The following is a 13,937-nucleotide window of genomic DNA, read 5'->3' on the forward strand; positions in this document are numbered from 1 at the left end:
CAGACTGATGAGCTTTGTAAAAATCGACGCGTTTCAGAAAGGCGGGGCATAGAGGAGAAACAATAATGTACAGTATGTGGAAAATAGTGTGTTTTTTTAACCTTAAACCGCATAAACACATTGCATTACACCAAATACACAACATAAAGTTCTTTTTAGCAAAGTCATATGACCCCTTTAAAACTGCATGGCCGCTTGTAGTGGGAAATCTACTCACCCTCCGATAAAAGTTGATCTAGTTCACATATTTACACATGTTGGAGGGGACTTACCTGTTTAAAAAGCGGTTGTTCAGCATTAGCTTATTAGGTTTACTTTGAAATTTTATGAATTAAATGCTTACATTTTTTGTAATCTGTCTCTAAATGTTTGTATCTCAGGGAATATCTCGCCCTTTTAGGGGTAAAATTTAAGATATAAAAACATATGTATAGACTCTGTGTATATATAGAGAGAGAGAGAGAGAGAGAGAGAGAGAGAGAGAGATGTTTGTATCTCAGGGAATATCTCGCCCTTTTAGGGGTAAAAATTAAGATATAAAAACATATGTATAGACTCTGTGTATATATAGAGAGAGAGAGAGAGAGAGAGAGAGAGAGATTTTGTGGCTTGTGTTATAGAAAATCAATTATTTTTGTAATCTTGACAAAACACATAGGCCTATAGTTGGAAAGGTCTGACAGTCAAGGCTCCATATTTGGTAACTGTTTTGTAATAGAAGTGATATTGTGACAGAAAATGATTGATTTGTGACAGAAAACCGCATCAAAAAAATTCAAGAGTTTGGGTGTCACCTAGTGGTTATTTTTGGTATAGTTATATATCAACTTCAAATTTGGAACATAACTTGGTTAGATATAGCTTTGATTTTATATGCACTCTTTTTTAGAGTGCAACATATTTTATAAAATATTTATTTTATATTAAATAAAAAAACAGTATACTACATTATATTTACTGTAAACTTCAACTTCTATAACTTTTTAAATTATACTTTCCTTTTTTTTTAAATGCTTTCACTACAGCAATAATCTGCTATGTGTTTTCTTTAAAAAGAGACCAACCTTAGGTCTGTATTCCAAAGTGTTCAGGAATTACAACCATGTTGTAACAAGCATTGATAAACAAGTGTTCCGTTTTCAGTGAATTTATACCACCAAAGGGGCAACTTATCCTGGGGATACAAACATTAAAATTAAAAATAAGAGTCTTGAGTTTTGAAAAAAAAAAACAACATTATTTTGTATTATGTATTATTTGAGTCTTGCTGTCATTACAGATAATTAGTTTTAAATTTCACTTAAATTGTTACCGAGACCCACTTTATCCATCTCAATATTGTTTGAATCTGATTTTTATTTAATTGGATGATGCAAAAACATTGATTTGTGCTTTTATTTTCTCTTGCCCTGAATATTGTAATTGTATTGATAAACTAAATCTGATACAAAATTCTGCAACTGCAGAGACCATATTACATTTGAATTGCATTTGCATGGTTACCCATTAATTACAGGACTGATTTTAAAGCCATTAATTTTTTTAAGCACAGAATAACTTGGCCAGTCAGAAACATATAAAGGTGCTAGTAAAATATGCACCGAAGTAATTTTTTCGATCCGTTTGTCACAATGTAATGTAAACCATACAAGATCAGTTGAAGCTGGTTTTAGCCATCACGCCCCCCAAAATCTAAAACCTTTTATCAATTGAAAGGTTCATGCATTCATAAACTTCTGAAACATCTGGCATTTCTTTACTCCATCGTCAGAACATTTCATCATAAAGTTTCAGTGAACAATTAATCTGAGATGGAGGCGGACTGCTGTAATGCTGCATGCTTCAGATGCTGTATGAATTATTGAGTTGTGCCTGTTTCTCATTTCCTGCCCACGCTGTGTAAATTGCTCTGCAAAGTAATAAATTGCCAGACTATTAAGATGATGACAACTGAAGACAGTACAAGATACTGAAACCAGCGGAAACTCCTGAACTGAATGGCACACTAAATTAACTACATGTAACATCTAAAAATTAGTTTAATTTTATTGTAATATGCAAAGCAATAATTAACTTTGTAAACTAAATATTTCATAATCAACTAAACAAAAAAAATCCCATTCTAGCTGGAGGTCCAGCTATGTCTCATAAAACTATTGCACAGAATTTATTTAAAATGACATAGGTAGAAGAATAAAGATAAGCAAATATTTAAAATGTATAAGAATTAAAACATGAAAGAAAAAATATCCCAAAACATAAACTCAAGAACAACCATGTGGAAAACATGAAGGATTGTAACTCCTGAGTTCTGTAGATTGTGTGTGATTGCCATTTACTCTTTAAAGATGTGTTGTTATGCTTGATTGTCCATCTGAAGGTGGATTCCACTTTGGCCTACCATATGAATCAAATTTGGAGGACTTTTTGGGGACGAGTACATTATAGTGTCTGTCATCTTCTGTAAGCAAGCATAGAGGACTGGCATTCTTGTGGTCGTTCGGGTAGTATGTAATAAACTCTTCAGTGTCACACTTGTACAGCCGAACAACCTGGATCGTCTCTTGAAGGCAATAACCCAGGAGGCACATCTCCACCTAAACAACATTATATCATCAGGAGAGGTTCCTTCATGAAATACAATCACTTCAACCATTGAAACAATGCAATGAATTAATTAACAGTAGATATAATAATCTAGTAGTTATTATTTGTACAAGGCTAAAGATTTTTTGTAATCATTCATATTAAACCACACTAACCTGTTCCAGCCCACCACTGAAGCCTACATGTCTGAGGTGGTTGGTGAGGAATGTCTTGGGGCATTTGGACGAGTCACGAGCAAAGAGGAGCCAGCAGAACTCTGGTACATCAGAGCCCTTCTCCATATCTGAGTGCAACTGAATGGCAGTCCTCAGCATCAAGAACTTCAGTGCTTCAAGAAGCTCATACTCTTCATCATGACCTCTGAACACCTGCTGGCACATGCGCTCCCTCTCCTCAAGACTTTTACACTGGACAGCCTCTTGCCACTAAAGATAAAACAATAAAATATTTCCAAGTGGGTACAATTAAGTTTGGGGTCAATGCGATTTTTTTTTTAATTAATACCTTTATTCATCAAGGATGCATTAAATTGTTCAAAAGTGACAGTAAAGACATTTATACTGCTACAAAAGATTTCTATTTTCAAATAAATGTTCTTTTGAACTTTTTATTCATCAAAGAATTCTGGAAAAAACATATCACAGTTTCCACAAATATATTAAGTAGAACAACACTGATTGTTTCAAACATTAAAGTAATTTTTTTTTCTTGATCACCAAATCAGCACAACAGAATGATTTCTGAAGGATCATTTGACACTGAAGATTGGAATAATGTCTGCTAAAATTTCAGCTTTGCCATCACAGGAATAAATAAAATTTGTAAATATATTTTAAATTGTAATAAAAATTCACAATATTACTCTATTTGCTGTATCGGTGAGCATTAGAGAATCCTTTCAATAACATTTAAAAAATCTGCCCCCAAAACCTTTGAACAGAAGTGTATATAAATGCACATAAGCAATTAAGGAAAAATAAAACAAAAGTTACCTTATTCTTCAGTAGCTCCAGGCATTGTTCAAGATGCTGCACTTTGCTCTTGCTAATTTCAAATGGAAACTGCCACTCCCTAATGAAATCCTGATCAGAGTGCATTTCTTTTGGCCACTACAACGGGGAATCCATAATGCACCAAGTCAACTTAACACATAATAACATTCTATATTGATATGCACAATATAATGACAGGGCTCGACAATAAGGACTGCCCGATGACCCCGGGGCCAGAGTGAAAGACGCTCGGGACAGTTGACGAGTTTGTCACTGGCCTGATTATAAAGTTTATCATTTGCACATATTTTAAGCCTTTCTAATTAAAAAAATTAAGCAATTTTAAAGCATTCAAGATAGATGTGAAAGACAACTCCATTCAGTACTCGCACGCTGTTTTCTGTGTGTACAGTGCGCTTTGGACAAATGGACAAATACATACAAAAGTGTGTCAAAATACTCCTCCCGGTGAGTAACTTTGTAGCTTAAACAATGATTAATCTGTTTTTAATTTATACAGTGGAGTACAGATGCACCGGTCGACTGGCCATTATTTGTTTTATTTCAACAGATTTCTGTTCCGGGCTTGCCTGCAATCATTTTCCAACATGTAATTTGTGTGGAAATATTATGAAGTGTGTAAACGGCTGTTAACAGAGGCCGAAGATGCTGAAGACGTACGCAAAGAAGAGAAAATACTGTACCAGACAGAGCAAGCTCAATTTCATGATGCACAAAATATTGGAAGAAAATCCTAAATATTGAATTGGGGGTTTATATGAATGTACCTTCATTCGTCAGAAAAGTTTACATGTTCATTTGTTCTTATCTACTGACTGTTCCGTAATAACTGTCTTTAATAATTTTTGAATTTGCCGTGGTATCGAAATTGGAATTGAGAATTGTAAAAATGTAATTCGTATCAAATTGGTAATTGGTATAATTTTGGTGTCATATAAAAAGATAGCATGGGTCAAAAACAATGATAACAGCAACTATTTTATTTTTTTGTGGCAGGGTCAGATAAAATATTGGCAGGGCAAGTAAAAATTTGAACTGCTGCCCCAACTGGGCCAGTAGAAAAAATCCTTAGCGTTGAGCCCTGAATGATCAAGTCATGCTGCTTTGTGCAAGAACAGAATTAGTCAGGATGTAATGTAATAGGGATGTCTAACGTTTAAGCACAATAAGGCTCAATTACCTCACTAATTTCAGAGTCATGTAACAAGGCAGGAAGCTGTTTTGACTGGCTGAGCACCTGGAAGAGCGTCGCCCTTAGTGCACAATAGTTATCACCTCTTACTCTGCGCAGATTGAACTCACTGGCTATTGCTTCATATCCCTAAAAAAAGAGGCATGTGTGAGTAATGCCCTTTAAAAAATAAACACTTACAGTAATGTGTGAAAGAAGCAGGCTCACCTTTCGGATAAGCAGACTTTTTGCGGTGTTGCCTTTCCATTCTCTCTCGCTGTAGGTCTGAAGATCCTCGGCAGCTGATACACTGCTCTGGGTCTCACCAACAGCCGCTGATGGGAATAAACACACCTCTAGCTCAGGCAAAAAAAAAAACTCACAGACATCTCTACAACATTTCAATACACACTGAACATTCTTCAAAAACTGGGCACTACCTGACTTTGGCTGCTGCTTGTCCTGCAGCTCTTTTTGTATTTCCTCTTCTCCTCTGTACAGGTCCACATCACTATGAAACGACAAAGACTTATGCAAAATGGTGCATAGTAAGTTGTGTCAGTTCCTTAATCTAGTAAACAAAAATGAACTGCGTTATGGACTAGTGTCTGTGAAGCACAAAAAGACTGCTATTTAAGTGTCTCTGTGTGACTAAATGGTGCTGTTTCATCTACTGCACATACTCAAGCCTGTGTGATGCTTGTGGTGTTTTAGCGTTTGCATTTCTGAAAAAATAAAACCTGTCATAGGGTCCTATTATCAAAAAAATTACTACATTTTTATGGTTTTATGAAAAAAAAAAAGGGTTTATGAATTCAGTTGATTAGACATGCTTTTTTATTATTATAATTTACTAAAAACATTCAAATGGAGTCCAGAAATATTACAATGGAAAACAGAATTTGGAAAAAAATAAAATGGAATTAGCAAAAAATAAAACATTTCATAGCACCCCAAATGTAATAAATTTAACATAATAAATTGTTGTTAAATTGTATAAGTTTCATGATTTCAATTAATGAAGAATTTAACCATTAAAATGGAATAAAAAAAAAAAAGAAAATGAAAAAAAAATTGAATTGAAAAATTTAAATGAAAAAAAATAAATATAATTGATATCATGGGGCCCTACATTTATATTAGCGAATTGACAGCATATAAAACTAGTAAATTAATTGGCTAAAGAGAAGCTATTAATTATTAAAATAAGCATTTTCCCAAAACGGTTGGTGTGGTGTTTGAAATGTAGATGAAATGTAAATGTATTCCAAAACCACTTGTCTAAGCTAACCCTTGACATGACGAACCTATTTTAACCTCAATTTCACATGATAGCAGATATCCAGAATTATAAATAGAAGTATTAATTTTATCTACTGTTATTTCTCTTTGCCTTGAATAACACTTAAGCAAAAAGTGGCACAATCTACACTCTCTCTCCAAAAGCACCTATTGTATGGTAAGCTACAGCCATACTGCATGCACAGAAAGAGCTGAATTGACAGACAGAATACCCCTTTTCATCTTCAGCTGACGACGTCTTCATCAGATCCTGCTGGGATGAATGACTGTCACTAGATTTAGCCTCCTTCTGAGCAGGTTTTTGCATAGTGTGGGAAGACTCAGAGCTTCTCTCAGGTCCAGGAGAACAAGCATCTTTTTCAGCTGCCTGACCCTTCACATCTGCTTTCTGTCCTTGAGTGCCCTGTGTCGATCTAAAGAGGAGGATCAGTTATGTTCAACATGAAATAACATAAGCTTCGATATGAGCAGTTAAAAATTTACTAAATGTATAATAACTTGTCAACTTATATTTTGCATTAAGGAAACCAGTGCTATGGCATACCCATGACTCGTTTTGACTTTTTTTTTCTTACTCTGTCGGCCAGACTCACAAGCAGACTTTGCGGTTTTATTCATGGTTTTGACTTGGTGACTTTGGCGATTTTGCACATCCTTCGTACCTGAATCATAACGACACATGTACAGAGACGTCCAACTTGGATCTCTGCATGGCGGGCTAATGCAGAGGGAAATACAAATAAAACAAGTTATGCGACACACACACACAACACACACACACACACACACACACACAACTAAAAACAAGCAAACAGAAACACTTCCGCATTCTGACAGACTCCACTATCTCATCAGTGATATAACCACATCAGTAACGAAACGAATAGTAACAATCATTCTCCAATCTCAGACAAAACAGCAAAAACAGCCGCAGTCGCTTTTATATAACTCACCTGCTTTTACTGTTCTGCCGAACAGGGACTACAAAGGAAAAGCCTACGAATACTTCCTGTGAATAGGGGATTGTAGGATTTGTAGTTTTCCGGCGCGTTGCTGCTCACTGTTGCCACGTAGTCTACTATTATTTTAATCGACGATAAGCTTGTTTGTGCAAGCAAATGTTTCTTCGTTTGAACAGTTTTTGGGTATTTTTGCGGCATACTGTCGTCTATTTGGGCTTGTTAGCGTTTAGTGTTGTGTGAAGTTAAGTCAGTTTTTATGTTTTATTGTATATTCTGATTCTTTTATCGTTGTTTTATCATTTTATATTGATATTGAGGTCAAACTGCATGCTTTATTTTAAATTTTTAACCTTTTATAGTTGTTTGATTTTTATTTGATTTGATTTTATGCTTGTGAAGCACTTTGAGTTGCATTTTATGTATAAAAAGTGCTTTACAAATAAATGTGTATTATTGTTATTATTAGTCCCCATAGCATAATAGGCCTACTAGAATAACCATTTTTTATTGGCATTAGTGTCAAATAACTCAGGGTAGCGTTTCTCTGGTTCTGGCAAGCTTTCTGAATGATTTTTGATCGAGGTGTCACAAACCATGCTGCTTTTCAGCATTTCTTCTTGAAAATAGTTCCTAGGCTATGTCACACAACTATTGCTAATACATTTATTTTATTCACTTCAAGGCTCATGATTTGGGTCAGTTTTCATGATGATTTTTAAATATTAATATTTTCTTATAATAGGCCTACTTTTTAATCATATGAATTTTCATAATATAATCACATTTGTGGCTTCGGCCTAGCCATCTGCCATTTTTCTGTTTTGTTTGCCTTCAGGATATGACCAATGAAATACATGTGTTTGAATTTTAAACTTAAAATAGTCTGACCAAAATATATAGAGCCTTATGGCATCCGACCCTAGTAATCTACTGCCCAGGCCAAGGCTGCAGGATATTTTTTCATCCACTAGATGGCACTTAGATTGTTTCAGAATTGTTGAGACTATCATTTTTGATAGGTTAGTAATAATAGGAGATCCTTTTGAAAGTGAAATTGGTAATAAATAAATAAAATAAAATAAAATAAAATAAATAATAAATAAATGATTTTGCATATGAACGGATTTCAAAGTATGTATTAAGTATAAAATAGTATGTACTCCATTAAGATAAACTAAAACATTGGAAATAAAAAGGAAAAATATGCAATTTATTAAAAATTTCTCAATTAAAAAAGACGACGACTAGGGCTAGGGGCTGTAGAGGTGACCGTGACCACACTGCGCCTGCTTTGCCTTTGCCAATGAGGGGGCATCAAAAGTAGGCAAAAGGGAGGGATTGCAGCGTAAAACGTGAGAGTGTAAGAATACATGCAACCACAAGAGATGCAGCAGAGCACATTTACTTGCGAAGCTCTACCAGTCTCTAGGTATCCACATCGCCTTACACATGCTGATACGTATTATAATGTTGACCGAATAATTATCGATGAAATTCTCAAGCGTATTTGATATCATGTATTTTAGATATTGAGAAATGGCGGTTTGGTAAGGGCTCTCTGTGGTGCGTACTGTGGCTTTAAATGCCGCTCCTCCCCCTCCGCTCTCCACTGCTCTGGAGGTGCTGAAACGTCGCCTTTCTCGTTTCAGAGCACTAGCAGCCATGGCTGAAATAAAGACGGGCATATTTGCCAAAAACGTCCAAAAGAGGCTCAGTCGGGCGCAGGAAAAGGTATGGATTTAATTATCTCCTTATTTGTGATAGATCAACAACGACTTGATTGTTAGAGGACGTTTGATAAAGCCGAAGGCAGCATTTTGTGTCCGTGGAGCTGTCCAGCAGATGCTCCGGGCAGGGGAAGGAGATTCAGGTGTGCCATTTAACCTGCAATATTTTAGGTTAGAAGAGAAAAACGTCTTTTCTTTTCTGCTTTCTCACATGCTTAGTTGACATTTTCAGTGCATCAGACCTTAAACATCATTCCCGGTGTCAAAAATGCGCAGACTGCAATCTTAGCCAGCACTGCCATTTAAAAGCGACTGAGGAGCTGCTCCATGACAGAAATCCCACTTAAACCAACGAGGAATTATGATACGTTGTGGTTTAAATGAACTGTATACACCTTCTTGAAGGAGAAATGATTAATCTCAGTTTGAAAGCAATGGATGACTATTAGATTAATAATGTGTCACGGATTCAGTGCCACGTATTACTGTTTGTCTCGCCAATCATCCCCTGTCTTATGGCTGATGTTTTTCCCTATATAAGTTTTCCTTGCATCTCTGACGATGTAATAATCCATTATTACTCAAGATGTTGGTTGAAGCTGTCATTTTCCTGCAAGGTCAGGAGAAGGGGAGGCGGGGGATGCCCTCGTCTATGCGGTATGAATACTAGCGGGGGGAGATTTCCGAGTGGCCACGAGATCGTGAAGGCCGATTTAATGTGGTTGTAGAGAGAGACGCGACAGTCTTTCTCTGTTCAGAACGACATATAAATAGACTATTAAGTGTGTGTCGCTTTCGCTTGATGTTTTTGAAAATAAACTGGTATTTAGCTGTAGAATGGGATTTAGTTTTCGTGGTTTTGCTTTGCCAGCCTGCGCAATATTTTGCAGTTGGTAGCGAGCTGAATATGAAATGTCTGTCAGCTAGTAAACTGAAGGCGTCTGGTAAACAGAGCAGTAGTGGTTTTCCCGAGCCCGAGCCGAGCTGCAGTAAGAGGATTGTTTTTCTTTTAATCCCCATGGTTCACTCACAGACTTGAGGGCCAACTGTGATGAGACATCGAAAGTGAAGATTCCCTTGAGACCCGTGTTTCATGTTATCATGTGTATGATCTATGGGTGTCACGCTGTGTGGTGTTTTTCAGAGTGAATTGTGCAAAAGTGGGACAGGTTTTGGTAGATTCCTGGAGGCTTGATGAAAGCTTTATATTCTCTGTCTTTTGGGATTTTGCGATGCCAGTAGATAAAAACAATAGACTGGTGTTCTCATTTTTTAGGTGAAGTGGGAAAGATCATCGGCAAAGTGGGATAGTGTTTATATCATGTTCATGTTAGGTTTATCTGATGTGTGTTTGCTGCAATTCAAGAACTTCACTGCAACTTTCTTCTATGAAAAGTAACAAAATTGTGTATTTGTCTTTTGAATTAGGTCTATGTCTCTACTGTTAAAACATGTAAAAAAAACGTACTGTTAAAACATGGTTTAGCTGATTTGTTACTGGTGCAAGACTTGATTAACCAGCTTGATGGAGGTCTATCAGTTTAATCGTTGTATGTCATGTTATCTCTTAATAATATTAGTGGCCATTATCTATCAGAACAGTTTTAAAAATGTCCCATTATAAATAAAAGCTGCTGCCAAAAAGACTATATGTATATATTACATATATATGTATATATAAAGAAAAATTACACACACAAGCACTCTCTCTCTCTCTCTCTAGCTCTAGCTTGTGTAATTTTTTGTTATAACCACAGTGCAAGTTTATATTCTTTATAGAGGCTTATTGTAAAGATTTTCTGTGTATATTTATGCTGAGATCATTTAGCATCAAATCCACAACCACTACAATGACATCAGGCAACTAAAAACATTTTCATAATGACAAGACCTTTGTGGCAGCTATTAATGACTGTTACATTTGATTGCATCAAAGATATTTAAAAAGCAATCAATCATGAAACTTATTGTTCTTGCTTTTTAAATGATGACTCATGCTTAATGCTTGTAATAATTAAAATCATAGTTTTGGTCTGTTGCCAACATAGAGTAATATTTCCCTCATTTTTATTATATTAAATGTTTGTCATATTCTGGTATCATTTCTAGTTTGTCTAGGTCCTATAATTTATGATTTCACAATTTTGATGATGCAGGTTTGAAGCCATGCAGCAAAATATCTAATCAGATTTCAGATATCTCTCTGATTTCATAAGAGCATCATGAAGCCACACAGTTCAAGAATGTTCAGTCTGGCTGCTCACAATGTGTATCAGTGTAACATGATTCCCTTAAGGGTTAAGACCAGCACATTTAGGAACAGGTATACAATTTACTGCCTCTGGAACAGAAGGTCCTGACCAGGGCAGATAACATGGTAAGGGGTGTAAGGGATCCTTTAATCTGAGTCCCGGTGGGGACAAAATACCTCACAATCAACTGAAATGACTCATAATCCTGTTGCTTACCGTCACAGGAAGATTGAAGCATCGTGACAGTGTAATTGTGAACCGGATGAAACATTGTGCTAAGCGCTGTGACTTGTTTTACAAATAATTTAATGCCGTTACTAAGCAGCATCACAACAACAAAAAAATGCATGTAAATTAATTTGTCTTATGCTCTTGTGTATTGCAGGATAAATATTAGCATCATAATTAAACTATCGTTGTTGAAGTGGCACTGTTCAGTTTGCTATAAAACATTTGCTTTTCCACAATGTTTAGCAAAGATATGAGATTATGTTTTAAACATTATAAAACACTTTATGAAGGATAGCCTATTTGTCAACATAAACTACAGTAGAGGACATCACTGCCCAGTGTGGATGAGGCAGCGTGTAGTGTGTTTTTAAGGCCTAAGTTGGGTTAATATTTCATAGGCTGGTTGCTACTGCTGTATAGTGTTTCCAGGTTGGGCATTGTGTCTTAGATTAGTGCCATTTGCCTTTTGGAGAGTTCAGTGTTGATCCTCTAGCTCTAGATGTGAGGTTTACGACATTTTTTAAGAAATGAAACATACAGATGAGCACACACTGGAGTGATTTTGGTCTTTGCCTTTTAAACAGTGCTATGTTTAAAACTTTGCACTTTTAAATAATTACACATTTAGGCAATATATCTAAAAAACAAAGGGATGTATATGGTTCTATTATTAATCTTCCCAGCAGAAAAACATTCTGAACCCTTTCTATTTGCCAGTTTTATCAATATTTTTGTGCCTTATAAGTATTGTTCCTGAATCCTGATTATAGAGTATTGCATGAATGTTAATATACTGTATCTTTGTGATGTAGATAATTTCCTGATGTCATTATACAGTATATGTATGATGGGATGTTATCTATTGATCCATATCAAAGCCTCTTCCAACATGTGTCAGTGTCTTACAAAGAAAACATCCAGATGGTACGTTCTTACCACCCAGGAGTAATGCGGAGCATTGACATGATTCATGTTCCCAGGGGGCTGTCCCTGTGGTTTACTGAAGGAGACCCGTGCCTTATACTTTCACTTTCACGTGTGGTGGGAGGTAACAGTCTTACAGCAATTGCCTGTATACTGAACTGTACTGTACATACAGTTTACTGTACTAACACATCAAACATGTTAGTGTAATTGTAATCATTACTTAAACATAACATTTGAGTTTTTTTTTCCTTTCAGCAACTGTCTTAATTGTCGTCTGTAACAGATGTTTGGCCAACTTCAATTTGTTTGTAAATGCCAAACATCCTGTTCAGGCAATACATTCTTGTCAAAGCAACCACAGATTTCTTGTTCAGCAAAATATCAATTAGCAATACAATACATTTGAATTTGTTCGCCATTTCATTGTTATGGTTTTATATTCATATGGTTTATAGTTAACTTTGCAATTTTTGCTTCTGAAGAAGAAGAAGAAGTGTTGTGTCAACACACTGATGTTAATACTGAACACAAACCCCACTGAGAGTGACACAACTAAAGATCATGAAGTAAAAAGATGAGCTGACAGCATGCAGTAAATAAACAAATAAACAACAAGTATTTAACAATAACCTTCATGTGGCAGTGCATGCTGGGAGCTTGTAAATCTGCAATATTGCTCAATATGAACTATGCTGACTTTTCAGACAAATCTGTTAGGCTAATTGGAACAATGTTTAGGGAATGTTGTGATCTAACATGTTTTATGCAGAGTTCACTGTTGAACTTCACGTAATACACTTTGGAAAAAAAACACCTTAAGAAATTACCTTAAGGAGTTAAAATGACATTAGATTATGAATATTTTATTTTAGACTAGAATAAAACCAGTTAATTTTTACACCACATGAAGCACAGGTTTTAGGTTGCATGACAAACTGGATAGCTGGTATATAGAAGAACATACTAACAATGTGGTTTAGCTGTACTGGTTGAAAAAACCAGAAGGTTGTTGGTGAAGCACTATGTGTGTGTGTTTGCCAAAGCAAAACATCCATTGCCTTTGTAATAGACTATAAAGACTTCAATTGTTTGCACAGAACCTGCTTACATTATGTCCATTGACTTCATGTTGTCATTGTATGTATGTTGTGTATTATTCATGTCTTTTGGAGTACTGAATCAAAGAGTCAAACTGTGTAAATATTTAGCAATTCAAACATTACATAAAAAGGGTATAGCGAAAACTGAGAAGCTTTTGAATACTTCTAGCTGAGTTAAAATTGAAACAGGCACCCCTCTTGTTCTCAGCAAATTCAATCTTTGAGTATCAGACGAAAGCCATTTTCATGTGTTAGTCACTATGGATAGGCAGCAAGGTGGTCATGTGAACGAAGTCCTCTTTTTGGCAGTGAGACCTGACAGACTAGGAAGTGTAATTTATGCCCATTCTTCCTCCCCGGCTCCTACTCAGCCCTTTCTTTGTGTGTATGTCATACTGTCCACAGGGTATTCAGACACTGTTAGAGGATTCCCTCATGGGAATTCAGTCATGGCTTGGCTAAATCAATGAGAATGCTGTGGGAACTGGTAGCTACGTCATCCTTACCAATGTTCATGCTGGCAGGAAAAATATGTTTTTGCATTTTACTTGGTCTAGTCATTAACACTAAAGTATTTAGGAAAAGTAAGTAGTAGAAATGTGCTTGGTTACATCTTGGTTACATACAAAATTTGCATTATATATA

At 35.8% G+C, this 13,937-nt stretch overlaps 2 protein-coding genes across 11 annotated transcripts in view; one reads left to right on the plus strand and one right to left on the minus strand.

The window, feature by feature from the left end:
- Nucleotides 1–1,372: 1,372 nt before the first annotated feature.
- Nucleotides 1,373–7,098, minus strand: LOC107701026 (ubiquitin thioesterase otulin-like). Of its 4 annotated transcripts, none has more exons than XM_016502927.1 (9): nucleotides 7,047–7,098; nucleotides 6,638–6,811; nucleotides 6,306–6,506; nucleotides 5,232–5,302; nucleotides 5,020–5,126; nucleotides 4,801–4,941; nucleotides 3,600–3,716; nucleotides 2,763–3,032; nucleotides 1,373–2,597 (listed from the first exon to the last, which is right to left on the minus strand). In XM_016502927.1, the coding sequence occupies exons 2-9, from the start codon at nucleotides 6,772–6,774 to the stop codon at nucleotides 2,343–2,345; spliced, it is 1,299 nt and encodes a 432-aa protein (XP_016358413.1). In that variant the 5' UTR covers nucleotides 6,775–6,811; nucleotides 7,047–7,098; the 3' UTR covers nucleotides 1,373–2,342. The 4 variants fall into 4 exon arrangements, with proteins under 4 accessions (XP_016358413.1, XP_016358414.1, XP_016358415.1 ...); XM_016502928.1 differs by having other exon boundaries at nucleotides 6,756–6,811; nucleotides 7,047–7,071; XM_016502929.1 differs by lacking the exon at nucleotides 7,047–7,098 and having other exon boundaries at nucleotides 6,687–6,767.
- Nucleotides 7,099–8,471: 1,373 nt separating this feature from the next.
- LOC107701027 (amphiphysin-like) overlaps nucleotides 8,472–13,937 on the plus strand; it is a 28,049-nt gene continuing 22,583 nt past the window's right edge. For 3 of the 7 annotated variants that reach the window (XM_016502932.1, XM_016502935.1, XM_016502936.1), the window contains exon 1: nucleotides 8,472–8,786. In XM_016502932.1, coding sequence (XP_016358418.1) covers nucleotides 8,718–8,786 — 69 coding nt within the window. In that variant the 5' untranslated portion in view covers nucleotides 8,472–8,717. The remainder of the gene's footprint in view (nucleotides 8,787–13,937) is intronic. The other 4 variants (XM_016502934.1, XM_016502937.1, XM_016502933.1 and 1 more) reach the window with 2 other exon arrangements.

This window comes from Sinocyclocheilus anshuiensis, unplaced genomic scaffold (genome assembly GCF_001515605.1).
Source record: "Sinocyclocheilus anshuiensis isolate Anshui unplaced genomic scaffold, SAMN03320099.WGS_v1.1 scaffold1143, whole genome shotgun sequence".
In the NCBI taxonomy this organism is placed as follows: domain Eukaryota; kingdom Metazoa; phylum Chordata; class Actinopteri; order Cypriniformes; family Cyprinidae; genus Sinocyclocheilus; species Sinocyclocheilus anshuiensis.